We start from the raw sequence: 13320 nt of genomic DNA on the forward strand, positions 1-13320 counted from the left end.
TAACAGTTAAGACATGACAGCGTTTATTAAGCTAACCTTAATTATGTACAAGACTGCACAACATCTCTTCCAACCACTGGTGTCGTCAGGCGTAGCTGCACGAAAATTCACGATGGGGTCCAGTCTAAACTACTGAAAGTCAGCCAAATGACAGCTACTGTGTGTACAGCCTTCATTGAAGATTGAAATACATGCTATTTTACTTGCTCAAGAATAGAGTTTCTTGCGTTTTTCCAACGGCCCTGTCAATACACAAGGACCGTTTGAGAAGAACTCTACATCATCTTGCGGTGAAACAGGGACGCAATGAAGATTGCGGTATAACCAACTTTAGTCTTTTCATTTACTGCAAACCAATGGCTGCGGTCACATCTACGACGTAACTTAAGTTTAACTATAGTTAGTCTCAAGTTACGTGACGTTATACCTAACTATAGTTACACCAATGCAGCTAACTATAGTTAGTTCTGATTAGCTTTTGAATAATTTCGAATTTAAATTAGTTCATGACAGCCCTTGTTGTTGATCTGTGTCTAGTTGTTCCTCTATTTTTTTCTAATTTTGCACGGCATCTTGGCGTGGAAGAAAATAAAATGCAGTAAGGATGCTAGAAGCCGAATAATTCAAGCTTTATTTTTGCTAACATTAATATTGGTGATATGTAATTTCTTGGCATGTTGTTTTTCTTTATTTCCTTCCCTTCACGCTTTGTTTTGCAGATTTACTATGTTTATCTCGCACGTGCGAAAAGAATTGTCGCATTCTGATTGGTTTTTCGTTTGTAAACTTAAGACTAACCCATGAACCCTGCCTGGGTATAACTATAGTTAGTCTGTATTGTTTTGGATCAGCGAGGCGTAAATTTTCTAACTATAGTTAGGGTGAACAGAGAAGCGGTCACATTACCGAAATAGCTAACTATAGTTAACGCCGTCTTAACTATAGTTAGCAGTCTAGATGTGACCGCAGCCAATGTTCCTGGTCTTTAATTTACGTTTTGAAAATTCATTGTTATCTAATATACTGTATACAACATAACAATATTTCAAACACCTTTATTTGGCAGCTTATTTTGTGGACCGGTTGCTTACCGAAGCTCAAAACTTACAAAGAAAATAGATATTTTACATCTGCATGCTTACTAACTAAAAGTGGTTGCTAAGAGATTCTTCTGCATTATATTCATGAAATTAACGATCAAAATAATTTTCTGTCTCCATAGAGTTATGCATGGTTAATAATTTTTAACGAATCACTGAGCGCGTTATTCCTTGTTTTTTTTTTCATATAAATATAATTATAAACATGATAGATATCAAACAGAACGGGGATTAAAGAAAAAACATTTATATAAGACTGGTATTTTTTTTTTCAACTCTCTCATGGAACGAGGACAGTTAGTAAGTTTTCACATCTCTCTCGTGCCAAGTCTCCTCGAAGAATTTCAACCCTTGCACGGTTGGTAATCGAGCCTTAGGACAAGCAACAAATTTGCAATTTTGTCTCGTACTCAAAGGGCACGAAGTTATTTTTATTCATGACTTGGTCTATGATCTGTGTCTACTCAAAATTTGCTTGTATATAATTTTTTTTACCCTTTTATCCACTCTTAAATAACGCTTTGGATGCTGGAAAAAGCAACGAATAGTTTAAACGGAAAGGCTTACCATGTTTACATTGGAAGGACTTCGCACGACATTATATAACAAGCGTCGCCCTTTTGGTTTGACGAGGAAAGAGATGTTTGGTGTAAGTTTTGATGATCATTGATCGCTTACATGTCACAGAATCAGTGGACGAAACAGGATAAACCACAAAGGACTGCAAAGTAATGCGATGTAAGTAATCGTGTCTGATTCGACCGAAATTTGAATTTTATCTTGGTCAGTCAGACGCCAACAGCGGTGACTTTGGAGGGTTGGCAGATTCGGTTGGAGCACAAATTCATCGAATCAAATTAAGAATTAAACCACTTGGGATGGAGTGAATAGGGGTACGCAAATCTGCCAATCCGTACTATTTTTGGTCAAATCCGTAAATCCGTCACTATTTTCATTCAAATCCGAATACACATTTCTTGAAAACTTTGTGTGGTATAGTTTCACTGCGTCTGGCGGTAGATGCTGTTTTTTATGTCAATTTTTTAAGAAGAGTCTTTTCCTCGCTTGTTTTTGCGTCAATTTCGCCAACACGCCACCGAGAACCGACCAAAGTGATCCGAACTTATCCACGATCAGAGCTTCCTGACATAAAGAGTCCGGAATCCGCGCCAAAATTCTCAGCTAATCCACGATCCGCTGAATTTTCGAAGTCGGCAAATCCGCTCAATGTATCGCAAAAAATCCGCAATCTGGGCGCGTTTTAATTCCAAATCCGTCGATCCGAGAACCTATTAAAAATGAGCCGGGAAATTGAGCCCGCGGTCATCCCCCCGAAAGACAAAGACCGGACCCAAGAAGGCGGCGGAAATCGAGCCTACGAACCTATTCACCCCTCTCCACTTGGTCAATCGCAGATTGTATCTATCCAATTATTATTTCGTGAACGTATAAAAATAACTGACAGCGGCACGCATCTCTTGCCAAAACGACGTTTCGAAGACGCATTTCTTTTCTAAAATGATTTACCACGACGTATTTATAGTTGCTGACTATGTCACTATTAGATTTAACTTAGTGCTTATTATTGCCTGTTTCTTCGCTGCAGTGTGCACTTACACTTATGATATTCTCTTGTGCAGAAGCGTTTCCTGTTGATAGTGACATGAATAGAGCTGGTCACTGCTGGCGTTGTGAGTCACCCTGCACTCAACGGTGCTCGCGTTGCCGAGTGGCATTCTATTACTCCAAGGGATGTCAAAAACAAGACAAGTGGCGACATGAACCTGACTGTGATGACGCGGTGTTGAAGACGAAATGTTTGGGCTGCGGTGCTGAACGAGAAGGAATGATGAAGTGTTCTAACTGCTTGGATGCTCATTACTGCGGTGTCGAATGCCAGAGAAACCACTGGCCACAACACAGGTCTTTGTGTCAAGAAACTCTACAGAAAACAATTGATTTAGCTGACCGCATAAAGCAGTTTTTCGAGTACAAACAGAAAAATGCCGGCCTTGTTCCTACATATTACTGGGGTAATGTACCGGCCGTGGATCTGATCAACTTGTCAATGAACGAAGGAGAGGAGTATTCCAACCCGCTTGCTTTGTTATTGTGTGGAGTCGGTGATCCCAGGAATGTTCTGCTGACCATTGCATCTTTACCTGATGTTTATAAACAGCAAGCAACGTTCGTGTTGAACGACATATGTCCGTGTACTCTCGCCAGAACAGTCCTGCTTCTGTACATGTTGTACAAAGGTAACGGTTACATACAAATCAGTTTATTGAACCTCCTTTCTTTGCAGCTGTCTTGAAAATGTCAAGCTAGATGGGTACTTCTGGGATGCTCATCGTATCATTTATAGGGTCGAAACTTTGGCTTGGTATCGCTTTGTTTGTCACAATTAAATTGTCACCATTGGTTTATATTATGATATAGGATACGCTCAAAGTAAGCCCCCAAATAAACAGCAACATATTGCCAAGAAATTGATTTGTCTTAGATATGGATTTTGGCCTATCATTTATCTGTAAGAGAGTCTACATTGGCACCTCTTAAGGGGAAGAATAATCTCAAACCACACCCCCAGAAATAATAGACTCTGGTCCGACGTTTTGGGGGTGTTTTTTTTAGCACTCCCGACTAGCCTCCCTTCAACTATTACACATGCCTGGAGACCCCTCCCCCCACCCCCCCCCCTTCCTGCTCTTCCGATGCGAGGTGGTCGCATTGATTTCTAACGTGGTAGCCGTGATCACAGACCAAAGCTCTGTGTCCGGAAAAAAAAGGAAGCTAAAAGGAACGAGATTATGTAGTGTACATACATACATACATCCTTTATTATCTTTCCCCAAGGGGGCTTTTCGAAGACAATATGGTACAATACTACAATTAAATACTAATATACTGAAATTAATAATGTTACATTCTAATTTAGATAATCACGAATTTAAAAAATCGACAATTAATTTACGTTTCAATGTTTTTTTTTTTAAAAAAATTGAAATAGTTCTACTAAGTTTTAAAGTAAGATCCAGTGAGTTCCAGATGGTAGTTGCGTAGCCTTAATAACCGTTCTTTTTCTTTGATTGCAGGAGGGAATTGTGTAACTGACGCAGTCATTCGTGTTTGGTATTCACTGTATATTTCTGAAGGAGACTTTTCCTTGCTGATGTCAGCACTTCACGACCTCGTGACAACTGCCGAACTGCGCACTCTCACTGAAGGCGTAATGGAAATTTCTGCTGACCAGTTGAGTCAGCTAAAGGACGTTTGGGTCGCGTGGCTACGCTTGGCACACCGCAAGGGATCGTGGGTAGAGGAACTGAGACAAGAGGCGAACTCTCGTGACTTACAAAGGGAAAGTGGAATTAAACGTTACATACACGCTATTCCAAAAGAACACAGACTTTCTGCTCAGCGATATTTTGATACAGGGATTTTTTCATCGTCAACAACAAAAGGCGAAACTCTTACACAGCAAAACCCTACTTTGATGGGCCGCGGATTCCTCTGGCTTTCCGACAACTCCGAATTTCAATACAGCATACCGGTGGATGTGCTTCCTTTCAGTGGGTGGGATTACAAAGCGATGAAGAAATTTTGCCATGCTGATTCTCTACCAGAGATGTACAGCATCTACTTATCGAACATCTTAAACCAGGCCGTTGAGAAACTGCAGAGGAATCAGATTAAATTTCGCTTGATTTTAGCTGACATTCTGGATATCGAGGCTTTTCTTCCTGTCAATCTCAAATATGACCGCATCACTACTTCCAACTTGTGGGACTATTACCCCCTCGCCGTTTTACTTACAAAGTTTAAATGCTTGTTAAAGGACACCAATCCTCACGCGGTCATGTTGACTCAGACGTTAAACTGGGCAAAGCGAAATTTGGAATTTGCGCATCTGTTACACTGTTCAAGTATCAGTGACCAGATTGACCTTGACAGCAGAGCGATGAAAGACACGCGAAATCCAGAACTTGTTAATTTATCTGGGATGGCAGGGGTGATCGAATATCGTAATATAACGCGAGAATTTCTCATGTTTTTGCGCGCATCTCTTCTCACCTCAAGAACTGACGAGGAACTATCTTCCCTCCGGAGAAAAAAGAAACTCCCGTCTATCATATCTCTGTTTGGTTCACTGAGTGTTTATTTTCGCGACTTTATTAGAAACGAGAACACGGTGTTTCCTTTTAGATGGGCGCTGAACTGTCGTCGAGTTACCATGTTGAAAGGTTTCGAGAGAACTTTGGAATGGAAGCTCCTGGCAGCAGATGCTGGAGAGTGAAGAAGGTGCAAAGAGTAAATACAAAGACCTTTCGGTCAGCCAAACCGGTGAAGTGACAGGGAGAATTGGAATTGTTTATGTTCACTCTGCAACAATTTCCAACAAGTGTCGTACAGGTCTTATCTTTATGTGTCTAAAATTGGCTTTCTCTTCCCCCCCACCTCCCCGCATTCTCTCTCACCCGCTCCCCAGATGCTCAGTTGCATTTGTGAAACATTTCCAAGAGTCATACTTCACCAAAAGAACATACATTCTATTGTATTTCAAATGAGTTATAAAACCAGTCTTTTTTCGAACCCTGGCCGGGGTCACTGTGGTCTGTTCTTGGGCAAAACACTTAAATCTCACAGTGCTTCTCTCCATTCAGGTGTATAAATGGGTATCGGCAAATTAAATGCTGGGCGTAACCCTGCAAAGGACTAGCATCCCACTCTGGGCAGAGTAGAAAAGTACTGCGAGTCGCTTTATGCTAAGAGAGGATTTGCTTATACAGTGTTTCTTATTGCTGTTATGATTATAATTTCACATGTATTTACTAGCGTTTTAGTACATACGTTTTGTAGTCAGGAAATGCCTTGTTCAGTCTGATTAATATTAAATCACAGTGAAGCAGCCTCAATAATATACAATGAGTGTAACGGGAATTTTATTTTGGAGTTTACTGTATACTCCTATCCCCCTTTCACAGAGTAATTATATTTCCAAGTTCGCCTGTTCTAGTGAAGTGATTTTTTCATCATGGCTCAACCCCCCTCCCATCTCAACTTCTTCTACTAGTAAGCTCCCTGCTTGTTGTTGCACAAAATTACTATCAGCCAAGTTTGTTGATCTGCTGCAGTATACCTTATTGTTTTTTTATAAGTAAGAAATACGTTCTTAAGCCGAAATTCAACCCCAAAATACGTAAACTTACGTACGTACTGGGTGGCTGAGAAATATGACGTTTCAGTAAGAGTCGGATGCGCTTAAAGCATTTGTTTTCCAGTTTTCTTACGCCTGTCTTTAAAGACTTTGTCACCAGCTTACATGATACAAATTTCAAGAAAAGTACGTGTAGTATATTTCATTTCTAGCTAATTTTTCTTCACTTGAACGCAAAAAATTCTATTTTTACGCCATGAAAAACGCGCCCGACAGGTCTATTTGTTTGTTCCCTTTGATGAATCTACAAGCAACTGTTAATACAGAAAATAGAAAACAGCTAGTTACATTTCGCTTTGTGTGCTACAGTTAAGACAGTGTTTTCGCCATATGTTGCGCGATTTTGTATTCCTTGTAAAACGTCAGTAGATCAAGTCGCCAAGTTCCTCACAGTGTTTTCCCTTTTTTAATATCGGGTATCGTTAAAACTTCCGGAGTAAACTCCAACTATATTAGACCTTTGAGTCGATTTTATTTAATCGCGAGCAGGGGCGTAGCCAGCTTTTTTAAGAGTTGTAGGCCTGAGCAACCACTTTTTGGGGGAGTGGAAAGGGGCTGGGGGAAGGTCCACCGGAGCAGCATAAAGAAAGTTATTCGAGGATAGAACAAACAGTCAACCATTTCTTTGACAATCTTCCTGCTTTTAATTATAAACAGCAGACGTGAAACAATTACAAAGTACACCCAGTAATGAAACGAACAACTCGTTCTATAATAAAGCAACTTATCACAGTCCCCTTAAAAGCCTTTATGCAGGAATGGATGTTTTGTCTCGGGATCTAAGCCTGAGGTCTAGGAACTTCTTCAACATAGATGCGGGACACTGAATTCCAGCCTGTGTGGGCGTCGGCATTTCCAAGACTTTTACAATTTCCGACCCAGAATCCCACGCGCACCTTGCCTTTGTGGATATTGTCACAGTGACCCTCAATATGGCGGACACGGTGAAGATCTTTATTCTTTCCAGTCCGCATGTACACAACACCGTCAATTGGCAGGGGAGCTGCACATTCAGCACCGTTGAAAGTGAAATACCAGCGTTTGCAACATCCATCACAGCCATGGTTTCTTAGAACACCAGTCCAGTAAACATGAAGTGCTGTGTCAGAAAAGTTCTTAGTGAACACACAGTCCTGTGGAAAAATGATGATCAATAAAAAGGAAATTAATGTTAATGTTTATTTATTTTTGGTGTAAAGATCAGAATTATAAAAAGTGTCGGAGTAATAGTTATGTAATATTGTGTGAAACCCAAATATTGGTTGAAAATGGAAACTCGCGTTTTCTACGTTCGTTAATTTTTTTCATTTCAAGACAAAACGGTGAATCCATACATGTTTATATATTTCCTCGGAGCAACTCTTGGTGCCTATTCTTCGTGCCTCTTCAGTTCTTCGCCGCTTCTTCGTAAACAATGCTCTTGAATGGACTAAAACAGTGGTTTTTCGTACAAATGCGTACAACTTATTCGTGAGTGCTTGACGGGTCTAAGACACTTTTCGCTCATGTAATTTGTCTTATTTCATCTTCGAAACTTTAAGCGCTAATAACGAACTTTTACTTTTTCACGTCGGACGCTGGACTTTTGCTGCTTGCAAATATTTTAAAGACAGTTAGTCTGCATAGATTGATAGTTAAATATTGTCGGCTCAGGCATGTAGGGCCATCTGTGGTACCGCAGTTTGAAACGTGTTGTTAGAGAGATTCACCCTGGGTTGGTTTTTCGTTGAACAGTTCGTTACACAGCGGATACAAAGATCAATGTAACGTTGTCCCTCGCGCGCTTATACCCTTCTTTCGCGCGCGCTCGTATTTTAAACTTTTGAACTCTCTAACGGGCCTGTCACTGTGCCCCTGACGAGAATGACAGGCTTTCTGAGTGCAGACTAGCATATTTTTCTTATCAATCTGTGCCGAATATTATTTTTTTTAGTGAGCTCACTAAACTATTACCTAAGATTGTAATAGGCTTCTGTTTATAGTCTTCGTAAACGCCTTACGTGAAATTTGTATCTTTAGGCCCCGTTTACACGGGTCCGGACAAATTTTTGCATGGACGAATTTTGTTCCTGGACCGCCTGTTTATATGGATCCGTGCAAATTCTGTTACAGATTGCAGTGGTGTTTACACGGATCCGTGCAAATTTTATACCAGTCGCGGCATGTGAATGGCTTTTTTTACGTCTCTGTTGTGATTGGTTATCGCTAATGTTTTAAGCCAATCATGTTGCAGCTGATGCAGGACGCGACAAATCAAACATGGCGGCAGACAAAAACTTTGGCTTTGGCTTTCTGGCCCGTTACTTTTTCCTCGGTTGGTTGTTTCGTAAGCTGTACATGCTCACAAAGAAATTCAAACGTGTAAGATGCCTCGATCGATGAAGAAGATCGGAAACAAAAGCCATTTGCAGCAACGTGTGCTGCAAAAGCCCGCCTAATCCGGCCAAAATAGCGATGCATGCTGCTGCCGCTCGTCTCCTCATATCTGCATTTGTTTCTTTTGTCTTAAATTTAACAAAATGGAACAAAATGTTTCATTTTCGATAGGCAACCAGGCAAAACATAACTAGATTCCAGGCCTTAACAACGCTATCTGAGCAAAAAGTTGCACGGTTCGGGTGTTTACACGAGTCCGTACGAAATATGGAACCGTGCCGGTCAAACAGTTGACCTGCTTTTTTCAGGTCCCAAACTTGCACACTTAGCCGTTCAAAAATTCGTCCATTTCCGCCGGTCCCGTGTAAACGCAAGGTGGAACCGTGCAAGTTTTTGTCCGTGCAAAAATTTGTCCGGACCCGTGTAAACGGGGCCTTAGAACTGTATTAATGTTACATTGTTATTGTTATACATTTTAAACGGCATGATTTATTTCCAAAATGTGGGACCTTCCAAAACTTGTGTCCAACTTGATACAAGAACAGGACTCGGCGAAAGTGCTTGCGTTAAAAACCATTTTGTTTAACCCTGAATCATTTAATTTTCATTGGTAGATACTGTCTTTATATACTTGTTCACTAAACGTTAGGAGAAACCAATTTGTGCATTTCACCGCCCTTGTGTAGAAAAAAATATATCGTGATCTCTTGCAACAAATCTTTCTTTAAGAAATGGTCTTGCTTCATCCAAGAATAAAATAACTTTCTAATCATTCTGAAACACTTACGGCTGGCATAGCTAAGAAGAATTAGTCTGCAATATTTTATTTTCTCTTAGAACATCGTGAGACTGTCATGGCTTAACCAGAAACACACTGTATGTCTTGATCCTCAATGCTACCTTACTCTCATGTTATTGTGTATATTTAAATGCAAGCACGTAAGTTTTGACTCCATAAGTCCTTCGGGCTCAAGACTTGCGCACCTATATAGGCTCCCAAAAACCCTTAAGAAGAAGTTAGCCGTACGGCCCATTTTATAAGCAATGAGCACCTATTACTACGCACTACAAGCTCAAACCGCTCTCTTTGAATCGACATACAGTTACTGACACCTTCGATTTCGTCAATGAAGTGCGAGAGCTTACAATCAGCAAAGGCAATTTTTTTGGTATCGTACCACGTGTCATCTTTATTTACCAACGTACCGTTAGACGAAACAATTGCGATCTTGGCCGAGAAAGCCTTCAGGGACAACTGGTTTAACTCTACATAGGACCTGAACATCTCTAAAGAAGACCTTGCTGATCTGCTGAGAGCGTCCACCAAGGGTCAGTTGTTCTAGTTCAATGGTGCCCTGTACGAACAAATCGACGGAGTGGCCATGGGGTCCCCTCGGGCCTTTGCTAGCTAACGTGTTTATGTCATTGCTAGAAGAGAAACTAGAGCTAGAAGGCAAACTGCCTGATTATGACCGCAGGTATGTTGACGATACTCTCACTGTAATGCCCAATAATACTACAGCTACGGACTTCATAAACACCCTGAACCACGCCCATCCCTCTGTCAGCTTCACAATGGAAATCGAAAATGATGGAATGCTCCCCTTTTTCGGCACTCAGCTCCTAAACCGTGCACCTACAATTGAAACCAAAGTTTACGTGAAGCCTACTAATACTAGTTTACTTGTCCACTACCAGAGTCACGTTGACAACCGTTACAAACGGAGCTTACTAACATTTACGCTCGATCGCGCGTATCGGTTGTCCTCCTCTTGGCGATACTTTTCCGAGGAGTGTGAACGTTTGAAATCCTTATTCTCACGTCTGGATTACCCTCATCATCCTATTAACCCTACCATCAATACCTTTGTGAACTCGAGAGTTGCAGGCCAGCAGCCATTGCAGGCTTCGGGAAAAAATGGCGGCAGATGACGTGACCCGAGTAGTCATACCCTTTAAGGACCAAGTTTCTGCAAACATTGTAAAGACGCAGTTGAAAGAGATTCCAAACACCAGTCCAGCCCGTATTTGTCAGTCGGAAAATTGGCCAGGACCTTTAAGAATGTGAGACCAAACCACAGCTTGTTAACCAGCAGTGCGTAGTGTACCAGTAAAAGTGTAACCTGTGTGATAGAGGGAGCTACGTTGGCTACACGCGCAGGCATTTGCATGCCCGCGTGGATGGCCATAAAAGCACGTCATCTTCTGTACGCAAGCACTATGACAACGACCACGCGGGTGCTGTCCCTGAGGACCTCCTCAGTTGTTTCAAAGTTCTAAAGCAATGCAGGAACAAATGTCCCTGAGGACCTCCTCAGTTGTTTCAAAGTTCTAAAGCAATGCAGGAACAAATGTCCCTGAGGACCTCCTCAGTTGTTTCAAAGTTCTAAAGAAATGCAGGAACAGATGCTTTACATCAAGCAATTAACACCGAGGTTGAACGTGCAAACGGATTCAATCCGTGCTAAAGTATTTGTATAGCCACTACCATTATGCAAGTGTTTCTCTCTTTGAACCTCGCATTTCATTAATTTTTCTCAATTTACCCTTGATAATGGCGTCATGATGTCGCCGAAAAGTCGAGAAATAATATCGTTTGTGTTTACCTGTTTGTGTATAACTAAATCACTGTTAACATGTACGTTTCGTCAGTAATATTGTAAGTAAATTTTAATGTAATGTAGGGTTAAAAATAAGCATTGTATAGCGTAATGTGTAATATAGCAAAAATGTTAAATTTATGTAATCTGTAAGTTTTTTAAAATAATAATAATAACTATTTTAAAAAATTAGAAAACAGTTTTGATATCCCAAGTCAGCTGCATCAGGATCAGGATGAGTGTACATGCTGTTTTGCTCCTTCCAGCAAAATACCTTTCACCTGCAGATGGATAAAAAGCTGCGAATCTGCACATGAACCAATTTGTGCGGGAAGTACCTTTTGTAAGTAAAAAAAATATTCACCTTGATCAGACCATGGTCTTTGCCGTCATCCAAGTCTTGCCAGACGCACTCTTTCCAGTTCTTATAACGCATCGCTTTAGGAGTCCCAGGGATTCCACTTGTTCCACTCTCTCCACGCTGCCCCTTTTGACCAGGAGGACCCTGAGCGCCTGAGTCTCCTTTAGCACCATCCTTTCCATTGATACCAGGAGATCCCTGGGGTCCAGTCTTCCCTGGGCTACCATGGTCACCTTTGGCTCCCTCACGGCCATCACGGCCATCACGGCCTGGTGCCCCTGGGGACCCAGGCCTGCCATGCATACCGGCAGGGCCTGGAACCCCAGGAGAGCCAGGCTTGCCGTGCATACCAGGGATACCACCATAACAGAATGGAGGAGGCCGCTTCAATGAAATTAGAATGCGTTGAGAGATATCCAAATGAAAACCCAAATTTTGGTATATCTTTATGACCTCGAATTTATTAAAGAAACTATCAACATGAACCATTCATTTCTTGCTGCACTACAGTTTTTACCGTAACCATCCATCCGTTGAACGCTTTTTTGTTAGTTCAGAACTAAGACTACCTGAGGGGTTAATCTTAGGCCGGGATAACCAGACTTTTTTTCTTTGCATGTGACGCAAACAACATACCATAATGTACGATGGTTGTTTTCCTGTTTTGTTTTCTGCCGCATCGCAATAAACGGCCAAGTATGACATCACATACAACATAGAGGCTACAGAGACCTTGAACAGAATAGCAGCCATTCCTTTTCTAACGATCTGCTGCAGAGAAAGTTTACAAACAGGAAATTGTTAGAAATGTAATAAAGTTTGCAACAATAAAACATTTGTATTTCACGTTTTGTGAGTGACAACTTTTGCAAAGATTAGAGACTTAACTCGATATCTTTTGATCCTTAGGGAAAAAGAAATAATGTAAAAACGGCTATGATAGACGCCTGCAGTGATTAGAAGAGAGAACGCTTATTTTGTGTATTTTGTGTGTTGCTTGTGTGAAATTTCGTTGACACCTTGCCCCTAGTCTGGGTATTGTTGATGGACGTTTTAAACGATCGTAAAATTACGAAGCATAAAGTATATTGATATATACATCCCCAATTGTGAAGCAATTTTTGATCAATTTAATGGCAAAATATTTTAGCTGAATAGCCCGAAAGATGCGCACGAAAAATTAAGTTTAGGTATGCACGAAAAAACGTAAACGAAGAAATCTACTCGAATTCGATACCCATAGAAAGACGGTTTCACGATAAAGGCGGAAATTTACAAAATGATTATGAACCGAACCTAGCCCCTTAAAATTGTCTTTTTTTTTTCATTTTTTCCTTAGTTCAGCCTAATAATGCATGTTTGTTAGGCGCGTCAGTATAAACTTGAGTGGAACTTTCATTTATTTTTATATTTTTGAATTTTTTTAAAAAAGAAAAATGTGGAAAATTTAGGATCGTCACTGTAATAGTTAACAAAATTAAACTCCAACTGAACGAAATTGTAAAAAAGGAGTTTTCCAAGTAACTCTCTACACCACGTTCTGAAGAGTTTAAAAGGGCAGGCAGCCAGTGACAAGTATGGTATCACTCTATCCACTCAATATTAGCATTTGTATACAGCCACGTCAAATGCTATACAGTTTTGTACGCCAATCGTCACATTTGT

General features: G+C 40.8%; 2 protein-coding genes and 1 pseudogene across 2 annotated transcripts; 2 read left to right on the top strand and 1 right to left on the bottom strand.

Annotated features, from left to right (window-relative positions):
* Positions 1–1392: 1392 nt before the first annotated feature.
* LOC144651708 (uncharacterized) lies at positions 1393–5995 on the top strand. The gene is made up of 3 exons (XM_078511657.1): positions 1393–1838; positions 2741–3358; positions 4196–5995. Exons 2-3 carry the CDS (start codon positions 2764–2766, stop codon positions 5395–5397), a joined length of 1797 nt encoding a protein of 598 aa, XP_078367783.1. The 5' UTR covers positions 1393–1838; positions 2741–2763; the 3' UTR covers positions 5398–5995.
* Positions 5996–6966: 971 nt separating this feature from the next.
* On the bottom strand, positions 6967–12421 carry LOC144651826 (uncharacterized). Its single transcript, XM_078511846.1, has 3 exons — positions 12292–12421; positions 11659–12039; positions 6967–7451 (listed from the first exon to the last, which is right to left on the bottom strand). The coding sequence occupies exons 1-3, from the start codon at positions 12406–12408 to the stop codon at positions 7098–7100; spliced, it is 852 nt and encodes a 283-aa protein (XP_078367972.1). The 5' UTR covers positions 12409–12421; the 3' UTR covers positions 6967–7097.
* Positions 10042–10754, top strand: LOC144651619 (uncharacterized; annotated as a pseudogene).
* Positions 12422–13320: the final 899 nt, after the last annotated feature.

This window comes from Oculina patagonica, chromosome 4 (assembly GCF_052425735.1).
Source record: "Oculina patagonica isolate OP01 chromosome 4, crgOcupat, whole genome shotgun sequence".
NCBI classification, from domain to species: Eukaryota; Metazoa; Cnidaria; class Anthozoa; order Scleractinia; family Oculinidae; genus Oculina; species Oculina patagonica.